The following is a 16,150-nucleotide window of genomic DNA, read 5'->3' as shown; positions in this document are numbered from 1 at the left end:
TACCAAGAGTTGGAAAGATAAGATCAAGAATAGTCGCTAAATGTACCTTTAAAAGAAGAAGAAAAAAAAAACACCTCAGTTTTATAACAATCAAGCAGCACTTGGCATTTGGAATATACATTTAACTAGCCTGTATGACTTCCAGGTATTTGCTGCTGCGTTTGTGAAGACAAGCATTTCCAAGGGCAAGAGAACAATCTGTCTCCGAGTGCTTCATTTAAGCAAGGACACGCTGCCAACTTGAAAGGAAATAAAGGCCACACTTTGTCTTTGGGGGGATCCTGCAGTTATTCCCCTGCAAATTTAATTCAAACAGGTATTGAGATCTGAAACATGGAGATATCCACAAATTAGAGGATACTTGGATTTTAAAAAGGAAAGAAAAGAAATCCAGGTCACAGAGAACTATCTCAAAGCAGCAATAGTGTTTCCTTTTCATGGTAATCACAGTAGTCCTGTGAACATGTTTTGAAAGTCTATATTGTGAACAAAATTTCTTGAGATCATCTTTATATGAAATATGTATACTACAAATTTTAAAACCTAAAAATTATTGTCTTCAAGCAAGTCAATTTTATTTAAAAAATAGCATGCATGCATAAAATGTGCAAATCAATGCTATTCTAATACTTTGCTTTCAGAATTATTATACAAATATGCCATTCAACTAGTGTATTGATTCCTTTAGAAAATGCAGCATTATTTTAATTTTATCACTCAAAAATATACCTCCTTAGAATATCACTATCTTAAAATAAAAAGATTTATTTAGAGAAATCACTATGGGAAAATGTTATTTTATTTTTTCAAAAAATTTTAAGAATCTGCTTGACTTATAGAACTGATAACCCTCAGAACATTTATTATTTGTTCATTGTAGGATGTACTTATAGTTTATACTTGGTCCTATCCACTACCTGAGAGAGATTTCTGTGATAAATCTTTTTACTTGATCCGTTATTAGGGTCCCAAACCAACTTATAAACAAAAATCCCCAATGAAAGTGTTATTATATTTAAACAGGAACTTGATTCTGTAATGGAGTAGAGACACTTGTCACCATAGATCATGATAAAACTTAAGAAAATTAGTCTAGAGTCTGTCTTTTTATCACCAGGTTACAAATAAGCTCTTTTGTCACTATGGTTGTGGTTTAACACATCCATTGTCATAGGTATAACCAAAGTGAATAGAAATATTTAAGCCCCCAAATTTTTAGGGAATTCTGAGTCATGAAGCTCAAGTACTGTTTCTCAAATTCCAGGGGCTATTGGTATCTGCCAACAGTTCAAAATATAGATATAAATCTTAGGAGTCACCAAAATTAATTTTACCTTGTTTGGCACTTCCCTTGTAAGACCTCATTTCAAATGTAAGGGTCTTAAAATAAAAGTCTTGAATTTAAGTGGTATCACAATTCCTTTTTAGTAATGTAACTGGAAAACTCTCACATGTAGTAAGATGTGCATGTAGTCCACATCTTATTTTGGCTCCTACAGGTTAATCCTGCAAGACTTTGATGTTAGTATATTCCATAAAGTATTCAATGACAATATTACTGGTGTCCACCTCAAGACATATGTAATGATCACATTTTGATTATCTCTTAGGCCCCAGTTATACAGAACATTATGATCAGAAATGTAGCAGAGACATCCAGTGTCATAATACTGGTTTCAATTAACTGCATGTACATTACATACAATCTGGCTTATAGCCAATAGATAGATTATAAAGCAATAAAAGCAAGAGTAGCTGAAGTTGAACACAAACACACACACTGAAAATGACATCTTTTAAAAAAATAAATATGTACCAAGGTCGAAACATGATATCAGGGAAAGTGATCTGAAGCCACCCAAGTCCTGAAATGGTTTGTGGTTTAGGCAATTTTTTTTAATTGGCCATCAACTCTTCACTGTGATCTCCTTTCCTAGTTCGATGCTGGACTTTGGGAATGATGCAACTACAGCGGAAGGCTTCAGTGCTCCGTGGAGACAAAAGAACCAAGACTGTTAAGTCAGACTAACAAGTGACTGGCTCAGACAAACTGAAAAATCCGGTCCAGCTGTTTTGCATATGTTTGACACTGACTGGCTTTGAGATTAAAATATGACTTTCTGCCCCCCACAAAGTTTAAGTAAAAAATGGCTTAAAAAAAAAAAAGCATCAGAAAGCTTTCATACTCTGTATACATTTACTGCAAAAGCTGAACCAAGCACACACTGTAAGGGGGAAAACTGACTCCAATTGATAGCTGGTTTAAAAAAATAAAATAGGCAAACCAAATAATCTGAAAATGTGGTTTGTCAAGGAAACAGCATATTAATGGGACCATATTCCCAGTAGCTTTATCGTTTTGCAGGCAGGTCTTATTTTGCCATCACTATTGAAAGAAACAAAAGAATACAGTGGCTTTCTACATGTTACACAATTTAAAATAAGTTGTTTTCTAAAAACAAAGCCTGGTGGTGACTTAAAAATGTCTTTTAAAATTACTTACATCCAGCATTATAAAACCTGTCTGCATCGAATTTATAGTTACATCATTTTAAGGACACCCACAATAAGAATGCTTTGTATTTATTCTTTGGCTAGACTAATAATCTTAATTTTTTTTCCAGAAACTATCTGTTGAATTATCTAGTGAGGAGGCATGTTTTAATTTAGTCTAAGAATTGCTATTTTTTGTATGCCTATACAATAAAACCTACTCCAATATCTACTATATTAGATTAATGTAACAAAGAAAAAAAGAACATAAAATTGCACCTTGATAATTAAAATTGAATGCTCTATTTTCAATTAGATTTAATTTTTTCATTTGCCTTAAAATAAATAATGATGATGACTTATCAGACAATTCTGCCTTATAACCATGAAAGTAACTCTATTGTATTAAAGGTCTTCATTTTAGCCGCTTGTCATTTTATCACAAAATGTTTTCATGGGAAAATTTAATATAGATATTTTTAGAGTATAAAGGAATAAGAGACTTGTTTTCCAAAGGTATTTGAGGTTTTTCATCTGGCATTCTCCTTTTCTCAAAACCTTATTTCCATATTGTAAAATATATAAGTAAACTTTGTATCTGTATTATACAAAACTTAGTGTGTATACTTATGTGTATATTTTATAGAGATATAGATGTATGTATATATACACTCTACAAATTATACATTTATGTAAATCCTAACTAAGAGTAGACCAACTAGATAATTCCTCTAGGGAAGGTTCCTTGAACAATATAAAAAAGGGTCTTCAGAAGCAAACAATAAAACAGTCTTACACATCCAACTGCTCCTTAAATGCTTATAAACACAGTCAGTTAACCATTTATTGACTGCCTATTTATGGTTTGGGACTAGCCAAGATTATGGAAAGTATAAGATAATACCTCATAAAAATCATGACAAGGATGATGGCTGATGATTTATAAATAAACCTCCATATTCTAGAAAGTTATGTAAATTTACCCTTTAGAAGAAAAAAAAGCTGTGATAAAATTAGAGTTCTCTTTTTAATACTCTTGAGTAAAGAAATAATTTGCAAACTTCTATTTTATGTCGCTACTGTCATGGAAGCAGATCTTTCCTAGGGACTTCACAATATCAGTCACAAAAATGCAAGTCAGTTAATTCTTTGGAAGGACTGGTCTGAAGGTTTAAAGATAGACTTTTCCATTGAATTCCTGAATTTATATACTGTGGGATTAGCTAGAGACACTATAAAATGTAAAGATAGTTTATAGTGCAGACAGTTCCAGCTCTATTATTTTCAGGCACAAAAACCATATAATTTTGTACAAAACTTTGATTTTTTTATTTGCGAAATTAAAAATATGGTATTATATATATAAACTTCTATTCCTCTATAAATATAGATGATTTTGTGATAGTGAACAGAATAAATGCATACCAAATTCAAAGACCATTGTCATTTTAGGGTATGACAGACATAGATTTAGGTCCTAAGTACCAGCATTTTGATAAACTCTTATTAAAGTTTAAACAATACAATCAGGAGGATTGCTTTTCTCCTCTTTTTCACAGAGAACTAAAGTGAATATTTTTAAATGGCTTTGAAAGATTTACATTTGATACATTTCTGTAAATCCAAAAAGGAGCACACAGGATTTAGTGCAGCAGACCCGCACACATTCTCCCTTTAGCATGCATGCCCATATTTTGTTTATTTCAGGAGCTAATCCCATCAAGTATTCCACTTCCTTTACCTCCTGGAATCTTACCAGGTTATTATTAGCGATGTGGATTGTTCCTCCCTCAGAATGTGTTGTTGAATAATAATATGTTGCAAGTGTACAACTTTTACATTTTAAAGTTTCTGATATATGTCTAATTATTATTTGATTGAAAATAAGAAAGTAGCACTTCGTTTTGAGGACGTCCATTACACTGAAATCTCCTTCAAGTTTTCATATTCAGTTTAAGGAAAGCAAAGATCAGCTCCTTAATAAAGCTTTCCAGGTGACCTAACGTTTCCATTTTACAGAAAAACGGTAAATCTAAACTGGGCTGTCTCAATCCCAGAGGCAGGTTGCCAGGCATCCGTATGCAATTAGAATTAACATTTTATAACCCCCATCTTCAGTCTCTCCCAACCCACACAAAGCTTCATGCCTCTTCCCAAATCTCACAGTAACCACATCTTTCCATGACGCTGGCCAAACCCATACCAGGTTTTAGACGCTAGAGAATGAAATGAGCTCATCCACCAAAAATCAGACTTAAAAAAAGTTTGGCATTGGTTATCCCACTCACCCTCTAACCAACTTAGGTGGAAGAAGGGAGTGTCTGGGCGTTGGAGGTCAGAGGGAGGGAGCCTGCGGCTGCCAGTGCCCACATCCTTGGGCCTCCTTGAAGCTAGGGGGAAGGTTGTGGACAGTGAAAATTTCAGCTTCGGATAGTCTAAGGGGCAGGCCTTTGCAATCTGGCCCCAGACAAGGGCAGACTTGGGATGGGCGGGGGGGTCCACCCTCGGATTTGGAAGCTTTGTGGAGTTCAGTACCGTAGGAGCCCCGACCTCAGCAAGGAAGGGGAGGGAGGGAGCAGAAAGAGGAGCAGGAAAGTAACCCGGACGGTGCAGCCCCAGGCGCTCCCCACCCGCGGCAGGGAGGGGCGCGCCAGCACCAGCAGAAGCACCGAGCAGTGCACGCTCCGGTTTTCTTTCTGCGGTACTCTGAAAAGGGCAAGAAGCAAAAGCCTCAAATGGTTAAACCACCCTAAAGAATTACAACTTAAACCAAAAAAGAGAAAAGAAAAAAAAGAAAGCGAAAAAGAAAGAAAGGGGGAAAATAAGGAAAGTAAAAGAAAAACGCGTGAACGGTCGTCATTTAAATACAAATATACTTACAAAAATCTTACACAGGCTATTTACAATCATAAAAGCGTACAGTCCTGGTACCAGAGCAAGAGAGGTCTGTCCATCCCCCCTCTGGCAGTTAGGCCCTCGAGTCCCTTTGCCCCCAGGGACAGAAGCTTTTGCAGGAGCCGCGGTGTTAAAAGGAGCCTGCGAAAGTGAATGACTAGTGAGAAAGCCTCGAGTAGCCAGACTTGGCAAGGATTCCATAGGGCCAGGTTTTGGGGGTGGCTGGGACCAGGCCGAGGGCTGGGAAGGGGCTGAGCCCCTGGTCTCAGACTGTGGTCTCCCCCTGCTTGCTGTTGGTGAGCCTAGTGTAGAACTTCCTCCAGGAGTTGAGGGTCTTGCCGGACCAGATCCAGAAGCCAGACGTGATGCCCACGATCAGCGTCATAAGATACTTGATCATGAAGACTGTGAAGTCGGGGCTCATGGGCGGGTGCGGCGGGGCGCCGCCCGCCTGGAGGTGGGGGCAGGGGATGGCATAGCTCTTGCAGCTCTGGGCCACCCAGCTGCGCTCCCACTGGTCCCGGAAGGCCTGCTCATAGAAGTAGCAGGCGATGACGATAGTGGCTGGCACCGTGTAGAGCACGCTGAAGACGCCGATGCGCACCATGAGCTTCTCCAGCTTCTCGGTCTTGGTGCCGTCGTGCTTCATGATAGTGCGAATGCGGAAGAGGGACACGAAACCGGCCAGCAGGAAAGATGTGCCGATGAAGAGGTACACGAAGAGTGGCGCTAGCACGAAGCCGCGCAGGGCGTCCACGTTGTTGAGCCCCACGAAGCACACCCCGCTCAGCACATCGCCGTCCACCTGGCCCAGCGCCAGGATGGTGATGGTCTTGATGGCCGGCACGGCCCAGGCGGCCAGGTGAAAATACTGAGAGTTCGCCTCGATGGCTTCGTGGCCCCACTTCATACCGGCTGCCAGGAACCAGGTGAGCGACAGGATCACCCACCAGATGGAGCTGGCCATGCTGAAGAAGTAGAGCATCATGAAGAGGATGGTGCAGCCCTCCTTCTTGGTGCCCTGCGCCACTGTGCGCGCCCCGTCCTCCGCGAATTTGTCGTTACACACCACCCGGTCCTCCAGCAGGAAGCCGGCGATGTAGGCCACGGCCACGGCCGTGTAGCAGCCCGACAGGAAGATGATGGGCCTCTCCGGGTAGCTGAAGCGCCGCATGTCCACCAGGTACGTGAGCACGGTGAAGAGCGTGGAGGCGCAGCACAGCACTGACCAGATGCCGATCCAGGTGCGCGAGAAGCGCAGCTCCTCCGGCCCAAAATACATCAGCCCGTACACCTTGGTCGGCTCGCAGGGCGCGCCGCAGTCCTTTTCCCCCAGGAAGTGGTAGTTGAGGTAGGAGGGCACCTTGAGGGCGCGCGGGCACGAGAACTTGCCTCGCTCCGACACGCCGGGGCCCCCCGGGAAGCCGCCGCCCCGGTGCCCTCCGCCGCCGTGCTGGGGGTTGCTGGTCCAGAACTCAGGCAGCAGCGAGGGCGTCGGGGTGCCCTTGTCCGACGTGTTCTGTCCCACGCACAGCTCTCCGGCGCCGTGCACCGGGAACTTCTCGCACTTGAGCGTGTCAGGCCACTGGAAGCCGAACTTGTTCATGAGCGCCTCGCAGCCCTGGCGCGCGCGCTCGCACAGGGAGCGGCAAGGCGGCAGCGCCTGCTCCAGCACCGTGCACACCGGCGCGTACATGGAGCACAGGAAGAACTTGAGCTCCGCGGAGCACTGCACCTTGACTAGAGGGTAGAACTGGTGCACCTCGAGGCCCGCATCCTCCTGGTTCGTATGGCCCAGCAGGTTGGGCATGATAGTCTGGTTGTACGCGATGTCCGTGCACAGCGGGATGGAGATGGGCTGGCAGTAGCCGTGGTCCGGTATAGAGATGCCCCGCTCGCCGTTGTACTGCTGCCCGCTCTGCTGCTGCTGAGGCGGCGGGGGCTGCTGCCCCGGCCCGGGCCCCTGGCCGGCCGCCTGCGCCCGGACCCCCAGCAGCAGCGGAGCCTCCAGCAGCCAAAGCAGTAGTAGCAGCCGGCGCGCCAAGCGCCCCGAGTCAGCTGGGGGGCGGCGGCGGCTGCCCGCGTCCCCGCTCCCCGCCGCCACCGGTCCAGCGCGGAGCGCCCCGGCACAAAGTTCCCAGCTCGCGCCGCCGCCGCCGCCCGCGGCCCGGGACTTCTTAGGCGCCTCCTCCTCAGCCATACTTTCTCGGCTCCCTTCTCGGCGCCGCTCGGCTGGGGCGGGCTGCGGCGCGGCCGGCGGCTGCTCCCCCTGCGGCCGGGGCTATCTCGTCCCCGCCGGCGCCCTCCGTCGAGCCCGAGCAGTGCTCGGCCCGCTCCCCCGGCTCCCGCTCCGCGTCCCGCAGCCACCGCCGCCGCGGAAACTTGCGATTCATGAAGCGCGGGCTGCGGGGAGAGCCCGGGTGGCTCGGGCGCGCCGGGGCCGCGTCCCGCCTTCCTGGCCCTCGGCTGGCTGGCTCCCGGCGGGCGGCGCCGCGCTAGTGGCGGCTGCCGGGTAGAGCGCGCAACTCTCGGCAGCCCAGCAGCCTCGGCTCCCCCCTGCGCCTCCGCCTCCTCCTTCGCCGCCGCCGCCTGACCATTTGTGTCAGTCCCTCAACTCGCTCGCTCTCCTCTCCCTCGCGCGCCCTCCGACCGGTTTCCAGGCGCCCCGCAGTCTGTCTTTCACCAGGAGGGAGGAGCCTTGAAACCGACGCGGAACTGGAGGCTCAGGGACCGTCGCCCAATCGCTGCACTGACATCCCGGCGCAAAGGGCGCCTGCTGTCTTCTTCCCAGAGCGAAAGTCGGCGGCGGGCGGGAGAAGGACGAGGCGGGAGGAGGAGGAAGTAGTAGTGGTGGCAGAGGCACCGCTCGGGCACAAAGAGTGGGTTTGCTGTGAAGCGGGACAGGCTTGGTTGCTTTTGCGGAAGAAAGGGCGAGGACAAGTAGGAGAATGGTCCCATATGCTGCTGGAGATGATGAATAGGAGTCGGCGGACCGCGCGATTTAGCTTTTCCTTTCTTTTATCCATTTTGTGTGTGTGTGTGTGTGTGTGTGTGTGTGTGTGTGTGTGTGTGTGTGTGTGTGTGTGTGTTTAAAAATCCTGCTCTTAACGCTGGTGAAAAACAGCAAACCAAGTGCTTCGATCAGAGCAGATGCCTTTGACTTAAGGAACGCACGGCTTCCTTTGAGTTTATATCTGTCGAGGTTTTGTTTTAAATATTACTGTCAAATCCTAGAGCTCTCAGGCTGGGCTTGGCGGGCTTTGGACGCGCCATTTCCCCCAAGGAGAAGTTCACGGGATCGCTGTCCAATGAAGAAAAACAACAAGCAAACAGAAACTTTGATGGAATTTAAAAAGTAAAGTCAGATATGCGGTCCGCTATTATTATCTTTTCTGTGGTCAAACTCCTTTTTCTCCTCTTTATCAATCCAGAAACAGAAGGAAAGGGAAACCACCCATTAAGTATTTAGAGAGAAAAACTTGAGAACCCGACGACCTCTCTGAGGGAGCAGAGGCAGACCTCGCTGCCTGAGACCCCAGAGGTGGTTCGGGCCGGAACTGCTCTTGGGGGCAGCCTGGGCCCTGGGGGACTTCCTGGGAGACTTCTGAAGCCTGGGGACGCCCAGGGCTCTGGGGGAAATCCTGGGAGGTTCGGACTGGGCCAGTTGGGTACCACAGGCTGGGCTGCATGCAGAGTGGTCTTCCACTCAGACACAGAACTGCGGATGCCAGTTCAAAAACCAAACAAAACAGCACAACTCATCTCAGCCGACTTACATTCTTGTTTTTGTGTAAGATATTTTGAAGTGATGGTTTGACTATGTGACTCAGTGTTTTCAGTAAAGTGCCACTGTATTATTAATTCTACCTAGGATTTGTTGGCCTATGATTGGACTCTCAGGGTACTTTTCTACAATTATTTTCTGTCTTTTGTTTATCCATTCATTTGTTTAATAAATACTTACTAAGCTCATATTATGCTGTAAGCACTGTTAGGCAGTAGAATATAAAGATAAGCAAGACATGGCCTAGCCTTACAGGAAGATATAGTGCAGTGGGGCCCAGAGATGTAGATCAGTTACCTTAATGCCCATCCCAAAGCTAAAGGAGCATAGGAAAGCAGCCAGCCAGTGAAAATGGGTGGGGAGGGTTCTGATGGAGAGGTGGGTAGAAGGTGCAAAAGACAGGAGCTCTGAAGTGCTTAAATTGCTGAAGGGGACTAGGGGGTGGGTGTGGCTGAGATATTATGGGGAAGATATTATGAGATATGAGAAAATTTTAGTCCATGCTAAAAAGTTTGGACTAAATTATATAGACAACAGGGAGCTGCTGAGGGTCATTTTTTCCCCACATAAGCAGGGGGTGGCTTCGCAGATGGCTGAACAATATTGTTATAATTTATATCTGTTTGGTATGTTAAACTCAACTAAAATGTAGCTTTTTTTCCCTTTTTTTTTTTTTTTTAAGAGCAGTGCTCCTCAAAGTGTAGTCTCTGAACCAGCAGCAGCACCACCTGGGAATTTGTTAGAAATGCAGATTCTCCAGCCCCACCTAGACCTACTGAGTCAGAGGTCCAGGTGAGTCTGATGCACTCAAAGTTGAAGGACCAGTGCTCCTTAATAACTGTTGTATCCTTTTTTATACTGAACACTATATTAAATATTTTGAGGTCAATTCCATTTTAAAATTGTCATATTAGTGGATACCAAATGGTAATTTATATTTGGCCATATCATTTACTGTCTAATCAATCTGGTCATCAGATCTAGAAAACTGAATTGATTATCTAATTCCTGAGAATGAATCAGACCACCAACCTGCCCAGGGCCACGATGACGGAACGTAGAGCCCTCATTAAAATCATGAAAATCATTTAAATCATGAAACAGGAACCTCAGTTGGAAGTAAAATTCTTCATTCTTTGTGTGTGAGAGATGATAGAATTTATTTATTTGTTTGTTTGTTTGTTTATATTTTGGTTGCTCCAGGTCTTAGTTGCTGCAGACTTCTTAGTTGCAGCTCCAAGGCTCTTTAGTGGCAGCTTGCCAGCTTCTTAGTTGTGGCATGCATGTGGGATCTAGTTCCCTGCCCAGGGATCGAACCCAGGCCCCCTTCACTGGGAGCACAGTCTTAAGCCACTGCTCCACCAGAGAAGTCCCTCTTCATTCTCACATAATGCATAGGACGGATTTTAAAAGATAATCCCAGCTGGATAATATAGCCGCTGAAAAAAAGTTCAATTCATCAATATTCACAAATACTCTCTTAAGAGACCCAGAGTTTTTCAGAGATTTGCAGTGGTTTAGTGGGTGGCTTCAGGGTGACTGGGAAAGAGGGAACCTGGGGCACAGTGTGATTGGGAAGCTTAAACGTTAGCCTAGATGTAAAGGTCACTACTTTGGGTGAGTGTCACTTGTACTACATACTAACAGGGCACTGTGAATTTCATCACTATTCACTTTGGTATCACTAAAGATTGTGCAGTCATATCTTTACCTGTTAAAATGAAATGACATCTACTTATATCAGATACATATATTATTTTACAAATATTCATGGATGTACATTCATGGATGTAAATTCATAAAATTCATATTTGTTTTAAAGCATTTCTGGATTCCTAGTATTTTTAAAAGAAAATGCAAACAGGTATCATAACATAATGTACAAGTAATATATGTGAATGAGTGTGTGTGTGTTTGTGTGTGTGTGTGTGTTGGCAATAAATCATGAAAGATTTTGATATTGAAAAGGAGATTGGGAAGCACAGGTGCTCTCTGAGGTCCTTTGAGCACTCACAGTTCATAACTGTTCATTTTATCCTCCAGCATCCTGGCCCACAGTCTCCCAGGGACACTTTTTCTCTAGCTTCTCACCCTGATGCTCTTTCTTCTGCCGATAGCATCCCGTGCTTAGAAACTTTACCAAGCCATATATCTTCTGCCACTCCTCTTGTGTAAAAACTTCTCTATCATGTTCCATTCTCTCAAGGTCATTCTTGGTGACTGGGTTTAGTGAAAACTGAATTTATTCTAATGTATTAATTACCAGGAAGTATCACATGCATTAAGCATCCACCATCACTTCAAATGCTTCCTCTTCTCCCCCCCGGGGTGGAGGTGGGGGTGGGGTGGGGGAGGGGGGTAGCACACAGGGAGTTTGGCAGGATGCAGTTATGTTCCGGAGTAGGTGACACTATACTGCTTCAAAAGTTGTTCTTTTGAAATACTTGAGCTTGGTTTATCTTCCACTGGACAGTGACGTTTACTAGGGAGGAGGCTCAGAAGTGCAGTCAGAGCTAAAAAGAAAAAAAAAAGTCATTTTTACCAGACCTGGAAGGAACCAAAAATATCATCTAGGAACTAGTTAATTTTCTGCAGTTTATAATTAAGAATACTAGACCCAGAAATGTTAAAGGAAGAGTTACAGGTTAAATGGCCTTATTTGGCTTGAATTTTGTTAAATGCTTATTTTAAACCTTGTTATGTTCTTTTGAGTAGCTGTCATTCTTTTTATTAAAAAAAAAAAATCAGTTTTCTGTAGAAGTTCTCTCTCAATGGATTGTGTAAAAAAGACCTTGTCAAAAAAATTATTTCCTGAGAGTTATCTTCCAAAGTTAAAAAAAAAAATGCCTAGCTTGTCTTATTTATTTTTTATACCAATGCATTATTTCATTTATCAAACCTGTGTGATACAGAGGAAGCTATTAAAATCAGGAACAGTTCAGGGTTGTAACCAATAACAATTAGTGTTATGGAAGGTTTTGGGGGGAGGTGATGAAGGCAATCGGTAACAAAATGTTAGAAGGAAAATATGAGCAGCATATTTTGACTTTAAGATATATTATTTTCTCATATATGGTGGAAGGGTTTCAGATCCATGGATAAAAATTACTAAGTAAATTTTATATTTCCAAGTTCATAGTAAATTTTTATATTACTTAGTTCATATTACTAACTAAATGTGAACTATTATGAACTTGGTAATAAAAATATTTCAGTTAGGTAAAAACTATAAGCATAACCCAATTCCTCCTTGATACTGATTCTTTAAGACTCAGTCAAGTTTTCTTATATCGAAGATCTTGTTATATCAACCCTTTCCCAAATCTTCTGAAGCTTCTCCAGGCTGCTTATGCCAGGTGGAATATGGATAGTTACCAGTTCCAACTGCATACAGTTGGGTGCACGTAGACAGGCCTTTAGTTAAGTGACTGCTCCAAGTACAACCTGGCGGACCTTGAGCTTTTTTAGGTGAGATTTGTTGCTGGCTTGTGGGTGGTAAGATTAAATTGTCTTTGTTGAAACAGATTATAACACAGGTTAAGACTATATTTTTAAGCACCTACCATATGTATTTAGCATTGTTTTTCTTAATATACACTATGTACATTTAAACTTTACTACATTTTGAGGTAGGTAGTAATTAATATCTTCTTTTAATAGATAAAGAATCTAAGGCTCAAAGTAGTTGTCATTTGTTCAAGGTCCCACAGCCAGGAAGTGCCAGAGTAGACCTTGTGTGTGACCAAAGTCCATGAATTTCCATTGGTAACATTATGTGAACATGTCCTGTTCTAAAAATTATAGAAGAAAAAAAATACAGTTTCTGGGTGCAGATCGTGACGATTTTTCAGTATTCAACATAGTCTTCTATACCAAGTTCTAGATGTATTGATGCTGGGACTCAATGAAGAGTTATATCAACATTTCCCAGTTGTTTTTTTTTTCTGTGAAATACAATATCCTCCCCAAAGATGGTCTGTGAAAAAAATTTGTTCAAATAAGTTTGGGAAAAGGTCACACTCTATGTCCTCATTGGAGATTTATGTTAGCCCAATAAAATCTCTGAGAAGTCCTGAGGTGAAGAACCCTTTTTAAACTTTGTCTTACCTAGTATCTTCCACTTTGGGGATACACACACACACACACACACACCCCAGCTTGACACTCATGCTCTGCACAATACAGCTTGAGAAATGTTGGATTAGATCTAAGATATTTTAAAACCAAACTTTATAAGGTTGGACTCACACTTCTGTATCACTTTTGTATGTTAGGAATGGAAAGTGAGAACTTGGTTTACTATGCTTTGAGTTCCTGATGCTTTTCTTTGAATTCCTAGTGAAGGGACGTTGATTGGTTCAGGAGCTGATAGTGGTTAAGAAAGCCTGGGCTATGTTATTTCCGCCTTCCTCAGAGGCATCACCTAAGGTCTATTCTATTGTCTTTGTAGAGACACTTTATCTAAGCTTTCAGCATAGATTTCTACCTCTTTCTTCTTGAATTTCCAATCCAGGAATTATGGCATAAGCTAATTCTTAATTCCCAAAACATCTGTATTCTTTTGCAAAAATTCTAAAACTGAATGTCTTTTCTTTCTTAATTTTTTTCTTCATCCTTACAAAAATCTGTTCTTGACATTGGTGAGATGGTTCTCGGATTTGTTTATACATAGAACCTCGATTTATAGACTCTCTTTGAAAGGTCCATCTTTTGAAAACATATATTGCTTTCCCTAAGACAACCTGCCAAAGGAGATTGTCAGATTGACCAACCTGACTTATTTTACAGGGCACTTATAGCCAGTTCATATTAAGAACCTAAACTAACTTATCTTTTGTGAGTCAGCTGTAATTTGTTAGAATTTACATTTCTAAACATGGTTAAGACTCAAAGATTTAATATAGATGGGTACATTCAGTAGGTCTAGGTATGAATCATGGATTACTCATACACAAATCTCACAAAACACATTTTTAAAAAATAGAAGTATGAAAGGCAAAAGAAATCACCATCACTGAATTATCATCAATAAGGTAGGGTTGTTATTACCCCAAATCTTCTTATAGTTCAAAGATTAAACTATAAAAGAAGATTTTGCTAAATATATTACTTAAATCTCAGTTTAAAATACAAAGAGCTATCTCATGACTCTGCTTTAATGAGTTCTGATGTCATTATGCAATTGGAATAGTGTATACTATCTGGGAAAACTTTTGCAAAACATATAAGCTTTGTATTGGATTTAAAATGTAGTCCTTCTTTGAGGCCCTGTGAAGGAAAAATGATGATCCCTTGTAAATTAAAACCTTATGTTTCTTAAAGAGAGCTCTCTGATTGGCTAAGATGTGGGGAGCAGAGTTGGGAGTCATTTTGGTGCAGAAGGTTTTTAAAAGAACAAGAAAAACTTGTGCCTCTGTAGGCAAACATGTCTGCTCTCCCTTCTGGATGACTAGACATTTTTTGTGTGTATGAGGGAAATAATATTATACATCTTTTAAAATCATAGTCTAATCAAATTGGGGTTTTTTTTGTTTGTTTACTTGCTTGTTGCTTTAACCTGAAATCCTCTGGCTGAAGATACAACATATAAGTCAATCCATGGTGTCTAAATTATTAGCAAAAATTCTTCTTAAAATAACATCTTTGGAATTATGATTGAGAACAAATGGGGGCTTCTCTGGTGGCATAGTGGTTAAGAATCTGCCTGCCAATGCAGGTGACATGGGTTCGAGCCCTGGTCTGGGAAGATCCCACATGCCATGGAGCAACTAAGGCCATGTGCCACAACTACTGAGCCTGCACTCTAGAGCCCATGAGCCACAACTACTGAAGCCCACATGCCTAGAGCCCGTTCTCTGCAACAAAAGAAGCCACTGCAGTGAGAAGTCTGCGCACCTCAACGAAGAGGAGCCCCGCCTCGCTGCAACAAAGACCCAACACAGCCAATAAATAAATAAATAAATTTATTAAAAAAAAAGAGAGAGAACAAATGGAACAGGCAACCAGGCATTTTCATTTAGATCTGACATTACTTTGGACAGAGAAAGAAAAGCACTGGGCTATTTGTACTTTATTAGACATCTAAGGCGAAAGAGACCCTAATACTTGAAAAAAAGTGAAAAAAGAAAAACCATCTTTTTCCATGAAAGTTGTCATCATATCATGTACCTGTATCCTGTAATCGTCACAGCAACACTGATGCAGGTAGTTAGATGATGACCCTCAGTTCAGATGCAGAAAGGGAGGCTTAAGACATTGACCTGCTCACCTAGCTTGTCATGGCGGGAACCAGAATTCAAATACAGCTACTACATGCATTACCACAGCAGCACAAGGAGGGAAACAAGATAGATTCCACAGCGTTGGTACCTAATTAAAGTTCATTAGAAAATCCAAAATTCTGCCAAGAATCTACCTCTAAGACCTCTTTGGATGTGTTAGTATAAAGGATATCAAACGTCACAGGTCACTGTCAGATGGCACCCATGATAAAACCCAAGGAATAATGGTGCATTTTAGATGGGGGAAGGTGTTCTGTAAGGAGGCAAAAAAATAGATTCAAAATGTGGCTTTCCTGTGATCTGATCTGATCCACAGGTGCACCTTTAGGGGATATACTCACCATTCTTACATTTATTTTGCATCAGAAGAAAAGCCAGGACACTGGGGTATTCTTTGTGCTCAGCAAACAGCACCATCATTTCTTTTATCATGGTGAGTTTTCTTGCTTTCCCGAGCCTCAGTTTCCTCATTTGTAAAATTAGGATGATAATCTAATGAATACCCATTAGATTGTGTATCTTGCTGGCTTTTACATACTGTAATTCTGATCATGGCAAAGAAGTATGCACATTTATATTTAAAAGTCAGAGTATTAATCAATAGGCAAATGCATTTGGTAAAACTGCCTCAGCACATTGATTTTAGGAATCTCTGCATTATTGATCTGATAAGTTGGAATGCAATCGGGGTCCATTT

At 42.5% G+C, this 16,150-nt stretch overlaps 1 protein-coding gene across 1 annotated transcript; it reads right to left on the bottom strand.

The window, feature by feature from the left end:
- Positions 1-5,349: 5,349 nt before the first annotated feature.
- FZD1 (frizzled class receptor 1) lies at positions 5,350-8,041 on the bottom strand. The gene has a single exon (XM_057733673.1). It carries the CDS (start codon positions 7,586-7,588, stop codon positions 5,654-5,656), a length of 1,935 nt encoding a protein of 644 aa, XP_057589656.1. The 5' UTR covers positions 7,589-8,041; the 3' UTR covers positions 5,350-5,653.
- Positions 8,042-16,150: the final 8,109 nt, after the last annotated feature.

Source organism: Hippopotamus amphibius, chromosome 4 (genome assembly GCF_030028045.1).
Source record: "Hippopotamus amphibius kiboko isolate mHipAmp2 chromosome 4, mHipAmp2.hap2, whole genome shotgun sequence".
Classification (NCBI taxonomy): Eukaryota; Metazoa; Chordata; class Mammalia; order Artiodactyla; family Hippopotamidae; genus Hippopotamus; species Hippopotamus amphibius.
The sequence above is the reverse complement of the archived record's forward strand: the minus strand, read 5'-3'. Positions and strand labels throughout refer to the sequence as shown.